The 14,817-nt window shown below is 37.1% G+C and overlaps 1 protein-coding gene across 8 annotated transcripts in view; it reads left to right on the top strand.

Moving 5' to 3' along the window:
* The window catches only part of BABAM2 (BRISC and BRCA1 A complex member 2), a 577,548-nt gene that overhangs the window by 266,426 nt on the left and 296,305 nt on the right, over window positions 1-14,817 (top strand). For all 8 annotated transcript variants that reach the window (XM_055253180.2, XM_063623865.1, XM_055253179.2 and 5 more), the window contains one exon: window positions 12,087-12,161. In XM_055253180.2, the coding sequence (XP_055109155.1) occupies window positions 12,087-12,161 (75 nt within the window). The remainder of the gene's footprint in view (window positions 1-12,086; window positions 12,162-14,817) is intronic.

The raw sequence follows: 14,817 nt of genomic DNA, 5'->3' as shown, positions 1-14,817 counted from the left end.
TACAACAGAATACCTGAAACTGATAACTTATAAAGAAAAGGAATTTATTCCTTACAGTTACGGAAGTTGAGAAGTCCTAGGTTGAGAGGCTGCATCTGATGAGAGCCTTCTTGTTATTGGGGACTCTGTGCAGAGTCCTGAGATGGTGCAAGGCATCACATGGCGAGAGGGCTAAGCATGCTAGCATGCTCGCTTAGGTCAATCTCTCTCTTCTTGTAAAGCCACTAGGTCCCCTCTTATGATAACCCATGAATCCATTAACCCAGTAACGCATGAAAGGCCCCACCTCTTAATACTGCCACATTGGGCGTTAAATTTCAGCACGAGTTTTGGAGAGGACAAATATTCAAACACAGTGTTTATTAATTGCAACAAAGCACAATAAGCAAATTTGTGAATTTTAGTTTGATTTGTTTTGATTTCCAGAACTTAAAGTTGGCTTATCATACCTAACATTTTGATTAAAGTGTTTTTTTTGAGATATGAAATGTAAGTTTTGAGATATTCCAAAACCATATAGTTTACATATAAAAATCATCAATGGGTGATCTGTGAGAGAAAACAGTTTTTTAAGCAACATATTTTTCCTTAATAATGATTTATGCTTTTATAATGGGGATGTGAGACAATTACCTTTTTTGCTTGTATCTGACCCAAATCCTAGTAAGGTTTTAAAAATCTTTGGTTTATCCATTAAGCTCTGGCAACATTTAAAAATATTGTGGAGAAAAGAAAGGAGCCATTTTATGGTATCTCCTCACTTGAGTTAATGTCTTAAGCTTCCATCATGTCATCGTGCTGCGATATCATGTGCAAAGGGAAAGTATCTGAGCAGTGTTTGAGCGTGAGCTCCTCTACGCAGAGGCCACTTGAAGATGTGTTGGAGAGGGAGAGTGATCTAGGGGGCAGGAGCTTTGGGTTTTCTTTCTACTACCAGTTCTTTTTGTGTGACTATAGGTTTTTCCATGTGTCACTTTCCTGGAGATAACTACACTGTTGCCTGGACCTTGACACAAAGATTAAATTAGATCTTGTGTGGGAAACAGAGTTAAGTAAATATGGAGTCAAGTAATACAAAGTGTTATTATTACTATTAGCTTTTTTTGGTATATCCTTGTTGTAAGTTATTATAACAGGTGCTCAATAAGTGCCACTTCAATGATTGTTCCTGTAGGATCTCTCAAAATGCTGTTAATCATAAAGTTACTGAATGTGACCAATAGAGGCTGTGACCTCCAAGGTGCAGATAAAGTGTAGAGAGCAAGGTAAAAGTGAAAATTAGAAAAAGAGAGCGTTGCTTATCTTACCAGGAGCAGTTCTGATGGACTTCTGAGGATGGGAAAACAAATTTCAGAGAATGAGGCAGAGAGGTGGAGAAGAAGGAAAGGCAGTAGGCTTAGACAGTTTTTGGAGGAAAAAAAAAAGATATTGGCTAAAAGAGGCTGTCTCATGGTCATTCCCATTAACCTGCTGACATTTATCAATCTGCTTGTGAGGAATCTTTCAGGTTTATGGTATTTGGTAGCTTACGTAGGTCTTTAGGTATTTGTGGCAGGGAGTGTTTACCTTAACGTCGGGATTAATGTTAATGGGAAAATATCTAGAACTATGCTGTCCAATACAGGAGCTTCTAGTCAAATATGTGACTATCGAGCATTTGAAATGTAGCTAGTCTGAACTGAGATGTGTGCACATGTGAAATACACACCCGAGTTTGAAGAATTAGTACAAAAAAACTCATTAATAATTTTTATGTTGATTGCATGTGGAAATGCTAATATTTTAGATATATTGGGATGTATTATTAGCTTTTCACCTTTTTTGCCTTTTAAAATGTGACTATTAGAAAATGTTAAATAATCTTAAATTATATATATGGCTCACATTTGTGCTTTGCATTATTTTTCTTTCAGACAGCACTGGTCTAGCGTGATAGGAGAGGAGGGCAAGAGTTGCTAAGAGAAAGATCAAAATATCTGGGGAGCCTGGAAGTGGATGGCCTTTCCCCTACTGGCATGAGGATGTAGTAGGTGCTCTGGTCATGCCAGTCAGCCATATATAGCAGGGCATGCAGGGGCCTTGGCCGATAATCCACCTTTAATTTTTGCTCCTTGGGAGTTATGTCCTGATGGCATTTGACATGGGGATTAACATGTGGTGGCTCCTTTGAAAAGGGTGTAGTGTGGTGGTCAGATATGCTACAGTATACTCCAAGGAATTGACCACATTTGTTTAGTTTAGTTTTTAGCCACACGGAACTGTTAGGAGTTGGACATTATTTAAAATAAATGAACCATGACAGTGGCTCCCTTTTTAATTGTCTTTGTAATGGAATTTGTTGTACTGAATTTTGACTTGTATGTCAATGGACATACTTAAGGTCTTGCTTACAATAGCTTTTATCTCTGGTTTTTAACCTTATTAATAAAAAGTAGTGTGTGGATACCTAAATTACTTTATGCCTCAGAATATTAAAGGTGTAGATTATAACTTTTAAAATCATACTGATATTCCAAAGGAACTCTGTTATTGTTTTTTAAATAGTAGAGGTATCAGTAGGAAATTCCAAGTTTCTTTCAGCAGCAGGATGCTCAAGTGGAAAAGACCTTATTTTCAGGAAGCATACGAAACACAAAGGAAATCCTTTCCATTTCCTTTGCCTATACTTTTCAGAACAGCATGTGAGGAAGGACTCTAATTGCGCCACCTTACTTATCTTTGTGAGGCCACTCATTTGTTCTGAAATGATGGGTGCATTGCCCTATCTCTTTGGTGGCCATTTAGATGTAGGGTGCACTCCTTGCACAGTGTTCTCGCCACGAAGGAAATGGACAAGTGTTGTCCAAGGACCAGCTGAGGCGGGTTTTAATGCCTTTTTTTCATGTACTAAAAGGCAAAAGACAAAAAGAATCCTACATTTCAAGTATTCTGTACGAAAACTCTTAAGGTGTTTAAAAAATTGTTTTCGGAAATGTACAAATGATGCAATCTGTTTCCTTCCTCAGAAAAGAGTTTCCTAGTTTTTCAATTATTTTCAAGAATTTATGGTACCATTAACTTATTTACTTCAAAGAACTGTGGAAATGTGTTGATTAGATCAGGGAGGCTCAACCTAAGCCAAACAGAATTCTTCCCTGGGAATTTGGAGTTAGTACTGAGGGAGTGAGATTGGTCTCTGTATGAGTAATTGGTCTGTAACATGTAAATCTGGGAACTTTTTTCTAATAACATCTGGTCAAAAGAATCAGAAGCTGGCAAATAGAAAGGAAAATGAAGTACAGAGACAGCAGAGACAAGAGACTAAGAGAAACTTCTGTGGGTATTAGAATCCTTGGAACTGAGGCCATGCTATGTTTTTATCCTTAGGTTTCATGAGATCCCTCATATCCTTTCAATAAATTCTTTTTTATTTGTTCAAGTTAGTTTGAATTGGAGTTCTGTCACTGGAAACTGAGTGTCTCAACTAAATTACTTCCAAAGCGTCCTGTGAATATCTCTGTCAAAACACTTACCATGTCGTACTATTTTGTTTAATTGCCAGTCTAGTCAAAATAGACTTTAAGTTCCTTGAGGACACATAGACTGTTTTGTCTTAAGTTCTCCATTGTCTAGCCTAGTACTTGGTACAGTATGTGCTCAGTAAATATTTGTTCAATGAATGAATGAATGAATAATGCATGAATTGTGGACATTTCATTACATACGCTTTTAGTTTTATTTTTTTAATTCCTTAAAATTTTTTCGAATGGGTAATGTATTCATATTGTTCAAAAATCAAAGTCTATATAAAGTAATATAGTGAAAAGTCTCCCTCCCATCTTTGTCCTTTGTCCACCCAAATCATACCACTTTCCCCCTATCCAGGTAAGCACTAATATGACTTTTTTCTAGGATAGATTTTCAGTTAGTTTGTACATATATAAGCAAATACTAATACATATTCCCCCTTTTTATGCAAATGGTAATGTATATTATGCACTGTTTTGGATCTTCCTTTTAACTTAATATAGCTCAGAGGTTTTTTTCTGTGTAAACATATATAGAACTCCCTCATTCTTCCTTTACAATTGTATATTATTACATTGTATAATTGAATTATTATTACATCTGAACTCTATTATTGGATATTAAGTTTCCTTCTAATCTTTTGCTATTACAAACAATACTGTAATAAATAATCTTGTATATATGTCACTTTGCATGTGTTCAGGTATGTCTGTAAGATAAATAATTAGAAGTGGAATTACTGGATCAAAGATTATGTGTTCATAATTTTATTGTCAAAGTAACTTCCATAAAGTTTATACAAGTTTACTAACCCAGCAGCAATATATGAAAGTGGTTGTTCTCCACAGTATTGTCAACAGTATATTAAAATATTTGTAGATTTCTGTCAAGTTGCACTTTTTGTAATGGCCAAGTAGCTCCTGTTGACCTAACTCTTGACAACAGCTCAGAGCTCCGAGCAAAATATAGAGCCATTTGCCTGAAAACACTAGAGAGTGATCAAAGCAGGCAGATACTGGATGGACACTGATACCTGGAAGAAGGGAAAGCAGAGCCTTGATATTATGGGATAGTATCAAAATGTTTAATATATAAGAAACAGGAGTCCTAGAAGGGGAAGAGAAAGGGAGAAGGCAGGAAAGTATTTACTGAAATAACACATTTCCAAATATGGTGAAAGACAGAAATTTACAGATTCAAGAAACTCAACAAACCCGAGCTGGGATAAATGCAAGGAAAAACTAAAACAAAACATTATAGTAAAAATACCGACAATCAGACATAAAGAGAAAATCTTAAGTGACCAGAGAAAAATTATGCTTTATATACAGTTCCCTCTCATTGCTTTTCTTCTTTAGACTTTTCCTGCCTGATGTTATTTATTTTTCCATGTTGTCTTTTGACTTAGCTTTAAAAAAAATTCCCTCCAAGTAATGAGCCCCCAACCCTAGGTGGTTCATTTCCTCCTGGAATTTGCTCTCAGAGCACTGTGCCCTTTGATAGCATTTATCACAGGTTATAATTTATTTTATTTATTTTTTATTTTACATTCAGGGAGTACATGTACAGGTTTATTACAGGGTTATGTTGTGTGATGTTAAGGTTTTGGTTTCTATTGATCCTGCCACCCAAATAGTGAACATAGTACTCAATAGGAAGTTTTTCAACTCTTGTCCCTTCTTTCCTCCCTCCTTTTGGAGTCCCCAGTGTCTGTTGTTCCCACCATTATGTCTGTATGTAACTCAGTGTTTAGCTCCCACTTATAAGTAAGAACATGTGGTATATGGTTTTCTGTTTCTGCATTAATTTCCTTAGGATAATGACCTCCAGCTACATCCGTGTTGCTGCAGAGGACATGATTTTGTTCTTTTTTAATTTCTGTGGTGTATTCTATGGTGTATATGTACCAAATTTTAAAAATTCAGTTCACCATTGATGGGCACCTAGGTAGTTTCCTTGTCTTTGCTATTGTGGACAGTGCTATAATAAACATATAAGTGGAGGTGTCCTTTTGGTAGAGTGATTTATTTTCCTTTGGGTATGTACCCAGTAGTAGAATTGCTGGATCAAATGGTAGTTCTATTTTTAGTTCTTTGAGAAATCTTCAAACTGCTTTCCACCTGCCTGAACGAACTTCCATTCCCACTAACAGTGTTTAAGTGTTCCCATTTCTCCACACAGGTTATAATTGATAGGAGTGATTATTTTGATTAATATCTGACTCACCTGCTAGACTATAAGCTCCATAAGGGCAGTGTCCTGTCTCTTTTACTCACTAGTTTGCAATGCCAAGCAGAGTGCCTGACACATTTTAGGCCCTTAATACATACTCATGAATGAATACACCTTGAGTCTTGAGGTTGAGCTCTGTAACTCTTTGTTACTCTCACAGTAACTATAGACAAGTTTCTTGACTGTTCTAGGCCTCAGTTTTTTCATTTCTAAGTATAAATGAATTGTGTCTACCAAGCAGGGTTTGGGGATAATTAAATGACATATCTTAGAAAACATTTTGTAAATTATAAAATTCTAGTTAGACTAACATTGACTTTCCTTTTCACATTTAGTGTATATTTATGCATGTGCTAAGGAACAATCTCCAGATTTAGGCTCACTGGTTTTCAGAGTCCATTTGAAGAATCAGCCTTACCAGTTTGTCACCCAGCTAAAGTTATAATCACTTGAGTGTTTCTTAGCTTTTAGCTGTCTAAGTGGTAAGAGCAGTCAGTTTCAGATAAAAGCTTGTTTGTTGACAAGGGAAGTGTCTCTAAGAAAGGAAGTAAAATTTTCCCTTACAGAGCAACCTGAACTTGGACTCCATTCTGCACAAAATGTCTACCTGTCACTTCTAAAAGGAGAAGAAAACTGTCACAGCTGTGATTACCAAAAGAAAAGCCTAGACCTAATAAATTGCCAAAACTCAGAGTCTTGTTAGTTTAAGTTACTTGCCAACGTACTATAACTTGAGAAAAGGAAAGATGCACATATTTATTGCTAATGCTGGGGAAATTGCCATTAAGACAGTTGGCAGAAAGGCTGACATTTTAACAGTCATAGGTTAGATAATTTTCTACATCTATCCAAGAGGAGATTTTGACCAAGGACTGACAAAAAAAAAAAAAAAAAAATCAAATTATTCTGTTCACTTGGCGGCATCTAAATGTCTCATTTTCAGCTTACAGGAAAGATTGCTGTGAAAGCAATCTTTGACATTACAACTGAGTGACCATAAATTGCTTGAATAGCTGTTGGAAATTCAAATATAAAACCACATGAAAAGTCATTATCTGAGGTAGAACAAGGATTTTTCACTTGTTTTGCTCTTCATTTACGGATTCTAACTTAATTTTACATTAAGATTGTTTTAAAATTATCATGTACTCAGTTTCACAGAAGATGATTAGCTTATAGGTCATAAAGAAAATCAGTGCCAGAATGGAAAACTGAATTCTTGAGTCTTAGTGTTCAACATTTCCAGTGCTGTCAGAAACAAGTGCTGAGTTTTCTTTGTTCTTCCAATGGCAAAATAAGGAATGTATGATAGGCTTGAAAGTTGGCAATCAAAAAGTGCTTTTTATGGTTTCCCAAATTCCCTTCATAGTATTGTTTCTTTTATTATGAATTTAGTTGTGTAAATCAGCCTGTTGCTGATAAACAAAAATTTATATTAGTCCTGGGACCAACATTTCTTTCAGTATGACATTAGTTGTGTAAATCAGCCTGCTGCCAATAAACACAAATTTATATTAATTCTAGGATCAACGTTTTGAGAAGGAATAAAGTAGGGATCATCTGAGAGTTTTTAAAAGAATGTTGGTCTAAAATAGCTGGTAGAATAAAAATATATTGTACAAACTAAAATAGGGCAAAAGAGCTAAAATGCAGTGCATGGACTAAAATAACTAGCAGTTCAAATGAGTCCAAGTGCTAAATATGTAATTATCTTTCCTATTACCTTATATGTACAAGAGTTATTTTAACTTTTAAAATCCTACATTTCACTTTTGTTGTTGTTTATATATGTATGTGTATGTAAAAAACAGGCATATATATACACACACCTCTGAGTTTAAAAGTTTTAAAATTGCATTTTAATTTATAGGTTACAGGTTGACATTTTACACTAGTAGGTAGAAATGGTTATTTATTTATTGGTAGGTGGTTTGCTTTATAAACTGAAAATGAAGAAATGACTTGAGTTTGGTTTATCATCATCCCTCCAACTCCCTTCCCCAAACTCTTTGAATCCCATGGTACTTTTTAAAAGCTTGCCTCAACATCCCCAGGAATGACTTCACAGTTGTTCCATGTAGATGTAGTAGCCATTTTCTTACTCACTAATTTTATGAATGATTGTCACACAACCTCTAGGGGTTTAGAAATTGCTTGTACCATGGAGGAGAGAGTTTCTGGGTGACTTTGATCCGTGTTAGTGCTTATTTGCTCCTGTAACCCTGACCTTTTTGCCATCCCCTGAACACAGAGGCACACGCCTGTGTCAACCCTTTTTATACTTGTTCTCTTTGCCTGGGGTGTTTTTCCTTCAGTTCCACATGGTTTGTTTCTTACCCTCTTTCCATCTTTGCTCAATTGTTAACTTGTCAAATTACTCTGTAAAGGAGCTAAATCCTGACCATTTGGTAGTTTTGAGCAAACAAGGATTAGAATCCAAGTGATGTGTTGAAAGAATCACTCTGCCTATTGTCATGAGAATAAACTGCAGGCGAACAAGGGCTGACACAGTTAGGGGCAATTGCAGTTGTCCAGGCGTAGAGATAAAGGTGGTTCAGATCAGGTGGTTAGAGAGGTGGTGAAAAGTGGTTGGACTCAGGATATATTTTGAAGGGAGAGTCCAAAAGTCAATATTTTGAAGGCAGACTCAGGATATATTTTGAAGGGAGCGTTAACAAGATTTGCCGCCACTTTGAATGTGAGGTGAGAGGGAAAGATAGAAGTCAAAAATGATTCTAGGTTTTTGGCCTGTGTGACTGAAAGAATGGAATTGCCATTTACTGAAATGAGGAATAAATATCAAGAGAAGAGCACAAAATCAGGAATTTAGTTTTGTTTATAGGAGTTGGATAAATGAAATTTGAATTTAAAAAAAGGTCTGGGATGGAGATACACAAGTTGGGAGTCATCAGCATATACATTATTTAAAGTCATGAGCCTGGATGAGATCATCTGGGCATGTAAATAAAGAAAAGAGGTCTCAGAGTTAAGCCCAGGCATACCCCAATCTCCAATGTTCAAGGATTGAGGAGACCAGAGGGAGAGCCAGTGAAGTAGAGAGACTGGGACTCTGGAAACCAAGTAAAGAATGTTCCAGGAAAGGAGTGATCAGCTGTGTCAAATGCTGCTGGTAGAACACTAAGATGAAGACCGAGAAATGATCATTGAATTTGGCAATGGGGAGGTCATTGGTGACCTTGAGGAACTGTTTTGGTGGAGTGGTGGTAGGGAAAGGCTGACTGGCGAGGGCTTAAGAGAAAATAATAAAAGAGGAAATATAGACCTCAAATATAGATTAACTTTTTACAGGGGATTATTTTTTAAAGTAAAACAGAAAAATGAAATGGGAGCTGAAGAAGGATATGAAGTGAATGGAGACATTTTAAAAATGGTGTTTATAAGGCCAAGACGGGCGGATCTCGAGGTCAGGAGATCAAGACCATCCTGGCAACACAGTGAAACCCCATCTCTACTAAAAATACAAAAAATTAGCCGGGCATGGTGGCAGGCGCCTGTAGTCCCAGCTACTCAGGAGGCTGAGGCAGGAGAATGGCGTGAACCCAGGAGGCGGAGCTTGCAGTGAGCTGAGATCGCGCCACTGCACTCCAGCCTGGGGGACAGAGTGAGACTCCATCTCACAAAAAAAAAAGATGTTTATATGCTGATGAAAGTGACTGAGTAAAGAAGGGAAAAATTAATTATATAGGAGAAAGAGAATGTGGACAGTTGTTGGGAGCATGTTTTTTATTTTTTTAGACGGAGTCCTGCTCTGTCGCCCAGGCTGGAGTGCAGTGGTGTGATCTCGGCTCACTGCAACCTCCGCCTCCCCCCTGGTTTAAATGATTCTTCTGCCTCAGCTGCCCCAGTAGCTGGGATTATGGGCACATGCCACCAGGCCTGGCTAATTTTTGTATTTTTAGTAGAGACGGGGTTTCACCATATTGGCCAGGCTGGTCTCGAACTCCTGACCTTCTGATCCACCTGCCTTGGCCTCGCAAAGTGCTGGTATTACAGGCATGAGCCACTGTGCCCGGCCTGGAGCATGTATTCTTTTATGAGTGGTCCTTCTTCTGTGGCACTGTACACAGTGCTAAGGGAAGACTTTTTTGTCTTTCCTTCTACACCCCCAACTCTCACTGGGCTAGGTGTCCCTCTTATAAGCTCCCATTTAACTCTATGCTGTTATTGTTGCCTCTACACTTACCCCTTTCAAAGTATGACCCCTTGTACTTAAAAACAGACCTTTTTAGGTTTAGCTGTGTCTTGATCCAAAGAACCATACTAACCAGAGTATGTTAGTTTTAGAGTCATCTAGGAGCTTAACATAATACCAAAACCACACCTTTTGGTAATCTTGGACTGTAACAGAAGGCAAGAATTATAATAGGATCTCACAATCCTTCTCCCACCCACCATGATGAGTTATTTGTAGATCCTTAGTGGCTCTTAAGTATTCTCCCAAGTGTTGAGTTGTGAGTAGCCTGCACATAATGACATTCAATACTGAGAATAGCTACTCAGCTCTGAGCATCCATCCTGTTTCTTACCATTGGCATTCCTGGTGGCACAGTAGCTTCTATCACTCTCTCTGGCTTGCCTCAGCTTTGATTCTGTCCATTCAATTCTCATTTCCACCTTGTCTGTCACAGGGTTAGGCTTACGGTAATGAAGAAATGCTCTGTCCTTAGCCAGAGGTTGGTGTAAGTTAAAAGATGTTGTGAGCGGTAAAACAAACAACATTTAGGCAGATATTAGTTGTTATTATTATTATCTTGAGAGCTCAACGTTTATATTTCTGTCTGTATTTTCAAGGTTTTAGATCAGAGTTTTAAAATTAGGGCCATAACCTTTTTTGTTTTTTGAGACAGAGTTTCGCTCTTGTTGCCCAGGTTGGAGTGCAATGGTACAATATTGGCTCATTGCAAACTCTGCCTCCCAGGTTCAAGTGATTCTCCTGTCTCAGCCTCCTGAGTAGCTGGGACTACAGGCACGTGCCACCAAGCCTGACTAATTTTTGTATTCTTTAGTGGAGATGGGGTTTTACCATGTTGGCCAGGCTGGTCTCGATGTCCTGGCCGCGGGTGATCTGCCTGCCTTGGCCTCCCAAAGTGCTGGGATTACAGGCATGAGCCACCATGCCCGGGCAAGGGCCAGAACGTTGAAGCCACTTGCTAGGGTGTTTGTAGAATGGAGTGGTGACTGTGGTGAAATTGTCTAAAGTGCTATGCATGTGTGCCTAGGTGCATTCATCCACCCACTCATAACAAATATTTGTAAATGCTTGCTGTGTTTCAAGATGTGTTTAGGGGAGTTTGTGCTGCTCATTTTTTAAAGAGCGGGAACTCTTTGGTAGTTACAATATTAAAAGGATAGACATCCACTCTGAGTAGTTCTGGATCATTTCTGGAGTTCCTTTTTCAAATATGTCTAAGTAAAACACACCATGTCAAAATACCAAGCTGAGCTGCGCACTTGCAGTGAGATGGGATGGAAGACCGAGGATTCCACCAGGTCAGGACACATCTTTTGTTGCCTTTGCAGAGGTTCTGTAGCACCTCTAGATCTCTGCATGATCTAGTTGGAAAACTCCTCCTCTAGACTGTGACAAAGTTAAAAAAAATGTGATTCCCTAGGCTTTCCTATCATAAAAATTGAGAGGCAAACGTTTTTCTTTTAAATGAGTTTTCTGTTTTAGCAAATAGAAGCTATTATTTATAGCTTAGTCAAATGTTTTAAATCGCCAAACCTCTGTACCTCTTTCCTATAAAGATTAGTTCATGGAGGGAGTTATGAAAAACATCAGTTAATGATAATGATAGAGTGGACTTTCAGGAGATGAGAAACTTATTTTGAATACCCACTGCTAGGTAGAAGTTTGACCTTTGCATGTACTTCCAGACATACTACAGAAAGGATGGTGGTATATGCCATCAGCCTTGTGGTTTATAAATATTAGTGATGTTGTCTGAATGCTCTAATAAAAACAAATGAATCAAAGGGGTAGGTCTGTCTTTATTGTTTGGGATTAAAAAAATAATAATCATACATTCATATATTCTTTTCATACTTTTAAGAAACAAAAAGACAATACTGCTACATTATAATTTTATTGTACATTTAAAATGCAGATTTTAAAAATTCAAATTGTGCTTTTTAGTAACTAATAATTTAAGAACTCTTTTTGATCCTCCCCTACTTTTCCAACCTTCTTTTCTTGCCTAATGTTAGGAAAACCAAATTGAAGATGCCTGCAGTTTGAACAGGTTGAACTTGTGGCCTTGGCTATAATTGTCACTTCATAATCTATTTTTGATTTTAATCTTATTATTATAACTTTCTTTTTACAGACTGGTGAATTTTCAGCTCGTTTCCTTTTGAAGTTGCCAGTGGATTTCAGCAATATCCCCACATACCTTCTCAAGGTAAAAATATATAATTATCAGTATGAGAATATAAGTGAGCTTTTTAAGTAATTATTTAACGCAATATTTGTATGACTGGTTTGTCAGCATTTTGTTCAGATGATGAATTCTACTAAAAATATTTCTTACATGAAGTTCCATTGAGCTGTTTTGTTACCTAAAAGCAAAAATAGTAACTGTAAAAGTCATTTAGAAGTGAGTTTTCCATATTAAAATAAAATTATTATAAGTGAATTAAACTTTGAGAAAAATCACTTTTATTTAATAATGTTACTGGAATGAAAGACTCTCATATAAATTAACTAATATGCAATATTAGTCGCCACTCCATTCTACAAACACCCTAGCAAGTGCCTTCGAGGTTCTGGCCCTTGGCCGGGCGCGGTGGCTCACGCCTGTAATCCCTTTGGGAGGCTGAAGCGGGCAGATCACCTGAGGTCAGGAGTTTGAGACCAGCCTGGCCAACATGGTGAAACCCTGTCTCTACTAAAAATACAAAAACTGGCCGGGCATGGTGGCAGGCGCCTGTAATCCCAGCTACTCGGGAGACTGAGACAGGAGAATCACTTGAATCTGGGCGGCAGAGGTTGCAGTGACCCAAGATCAAGCCACTGCACTCCAGCCTGGGTGATAGAGTGAGACTCCATCTCAAAAAACAAAAAACAACAGATAAAGAACAAACAAACAAAAAGATTTGGCTGGCCTCCCTCTGTGCTGTATTTGAGCCTGTGGTTCTTTAATTGCAATCTAGTGTAAGAAAAATTTCTACCTTCCTAATTTGATGTTGTTCAGAGAGTTAATGGTATTCATAACTGCCTAGAGAAAAGACAGAATCTTTGTACAAGTTTGCTTGCATATTGTACTAATCAATACATAATATTAGATATTAATTTTGATAATGGCAATAAGTATGACTTAGTAGAATATAAACTATAAACCATAGAAAAGGTTAGGGAATTTTTTTTAGTACATTCCATCTTTTTTTTTTTTTTTTTTGGAAACATGGTTTTGCTCTGTCACCCAAGCTGGAGTGCAGTGGTGTGACCATAGCTCACCCCAAGCTCAAGTGATCCTCCCACCTCAGCCTTCTTAGTAACTGGGACTACAGGCGAGCACCACTGTACCAAGCTAACTTTGTATTTTTGTAGAGAAAAGGTCTCAGTGGTCCTCCCACCTCAACCTCCAAAAATGTTGGGATTACAGGTGCGAGCCACTGTTCCTGGTCTATACAGTCCATCTAAAGAAGAAAATTATTTTCTTTTTCGCTAAGTAAAACATAGGATTTTTGTACTTCATTAAACTTTCATTTTTAGTTTCCAGTTGACTAGTTCTCCATTCTGTACCCAAGGGTTATAAAGTCCAAGTAAAAATGGAAATCATCAATTTCTATCAGTTTCTCTACAATCCTGTTGTGGAAAATATATCTATTAGATTTGTGATAACCAAGCATAATTAATTTGATTTTGGCAATTACTGTGCTCTATTAGACTAGTAAGCAGTCTTCTAAGAAACCCTTATAACATACACTCAGGACCTCCTCCATGTATTCCAGTTAAAACTCTCTTTCAGCTCATTTAGAGGCAAGTTCAACAGCATATGAAAGTACATGATTTATATAATCCATAATTTACAGTTACAGTGCTTTTGTTTTAATTTATTGTACCGTATCAGTTTCAGCAGTCTTCCTGTTTATTTGAAATTGATGTTGCCTCTGCTCATATTCTTGAAGGGTCAAAGGAAAAAAAATGTTTGTTGGCTCATAATCTCATATTTATCTCTTCAGCATCAAATTATCATATTTTTATTTTAAGAATTCTAACTTTATATGCTGTTCTTATTTTCTTTGCCAGTCAGTTAAGAGAAAGGTGGAATCTCTTTGCCAAAACTGTAATGTTGTTTAACCCCTGCATTACTGTGAAATGATGTCTCTTCTATAGATAAAATATCTACATTGCAACACTAATGTCCTTCTGGATCTTTAAAGTTCATGCAAAAAGCGTAAAACAACAACGACCAAAAAGGAGAAACTCTTGTATAACACAAAGCAACAGCCAAAAAGACAAAAACAGAAACCTACCAGCACATCAGAAACAATCCAGAATACTTGTTGAGGGTTTTAAGATCTACATTCCTAAAGTTGTTGTAACATGTGGTTATGTTCTTCAAAGGAAGTTTGTCTTAGGAGCTGCTTTACATATTATTTGCATTTGGATGCTCCTCATCTAATTACTAGGCCTATAATTGATAGTCTAACTACAAAAATAAACTTCCTGGATTCCTAGGGTTAGAATACTCTTCACCAGCATCAATATAGTTTTACTTTATCATTTCAAACAAATAAAAGGGAAGGTAGAACTTGAAAATATTGAGTTGTATGGAGTTTGACTGCATACCCTATTGATTTGCTACAATGACATTTCATTACACTATGATGAGGCCATCATTCACGCATAAGTTCATATTACCAATTGTGTCTGTTTTACCCAGTAATAGAATTATTTTATGTTAAAATGAAAAAGCCATTCAATATTCAGTGATATGATTTCCCTTAATATTGTATTGTAAATATATGTGGTTCTTACAGGGGATAGAGTGAATTTATTCTGAAGATGAAGTCTGATTTCAGAGTCTGAATTTCACTTTTGGTTGAGGTTAA

This window comes from Symphalangus syndactylus, chromosome 18 (assembly GCF_028878055.3).
Source record: "Symphalangus syndactylus isolate Jambi chromosome 18, NHGRI_mSymSyn1-v2.1_pri, whole genome shotgun sequence".
Taxonomy (NCBI): Eukaryota; Metazoa; Chordata; class Mammalia; order Primates; family Hylobatidae; genus Symphalangus; species Symphalangus syndactylus.
The sequence above is the reverse complement of the archived record's forward strand: the minus strand, read 5'-3'. Positions and strand labels throughout refer to the sequence as shown.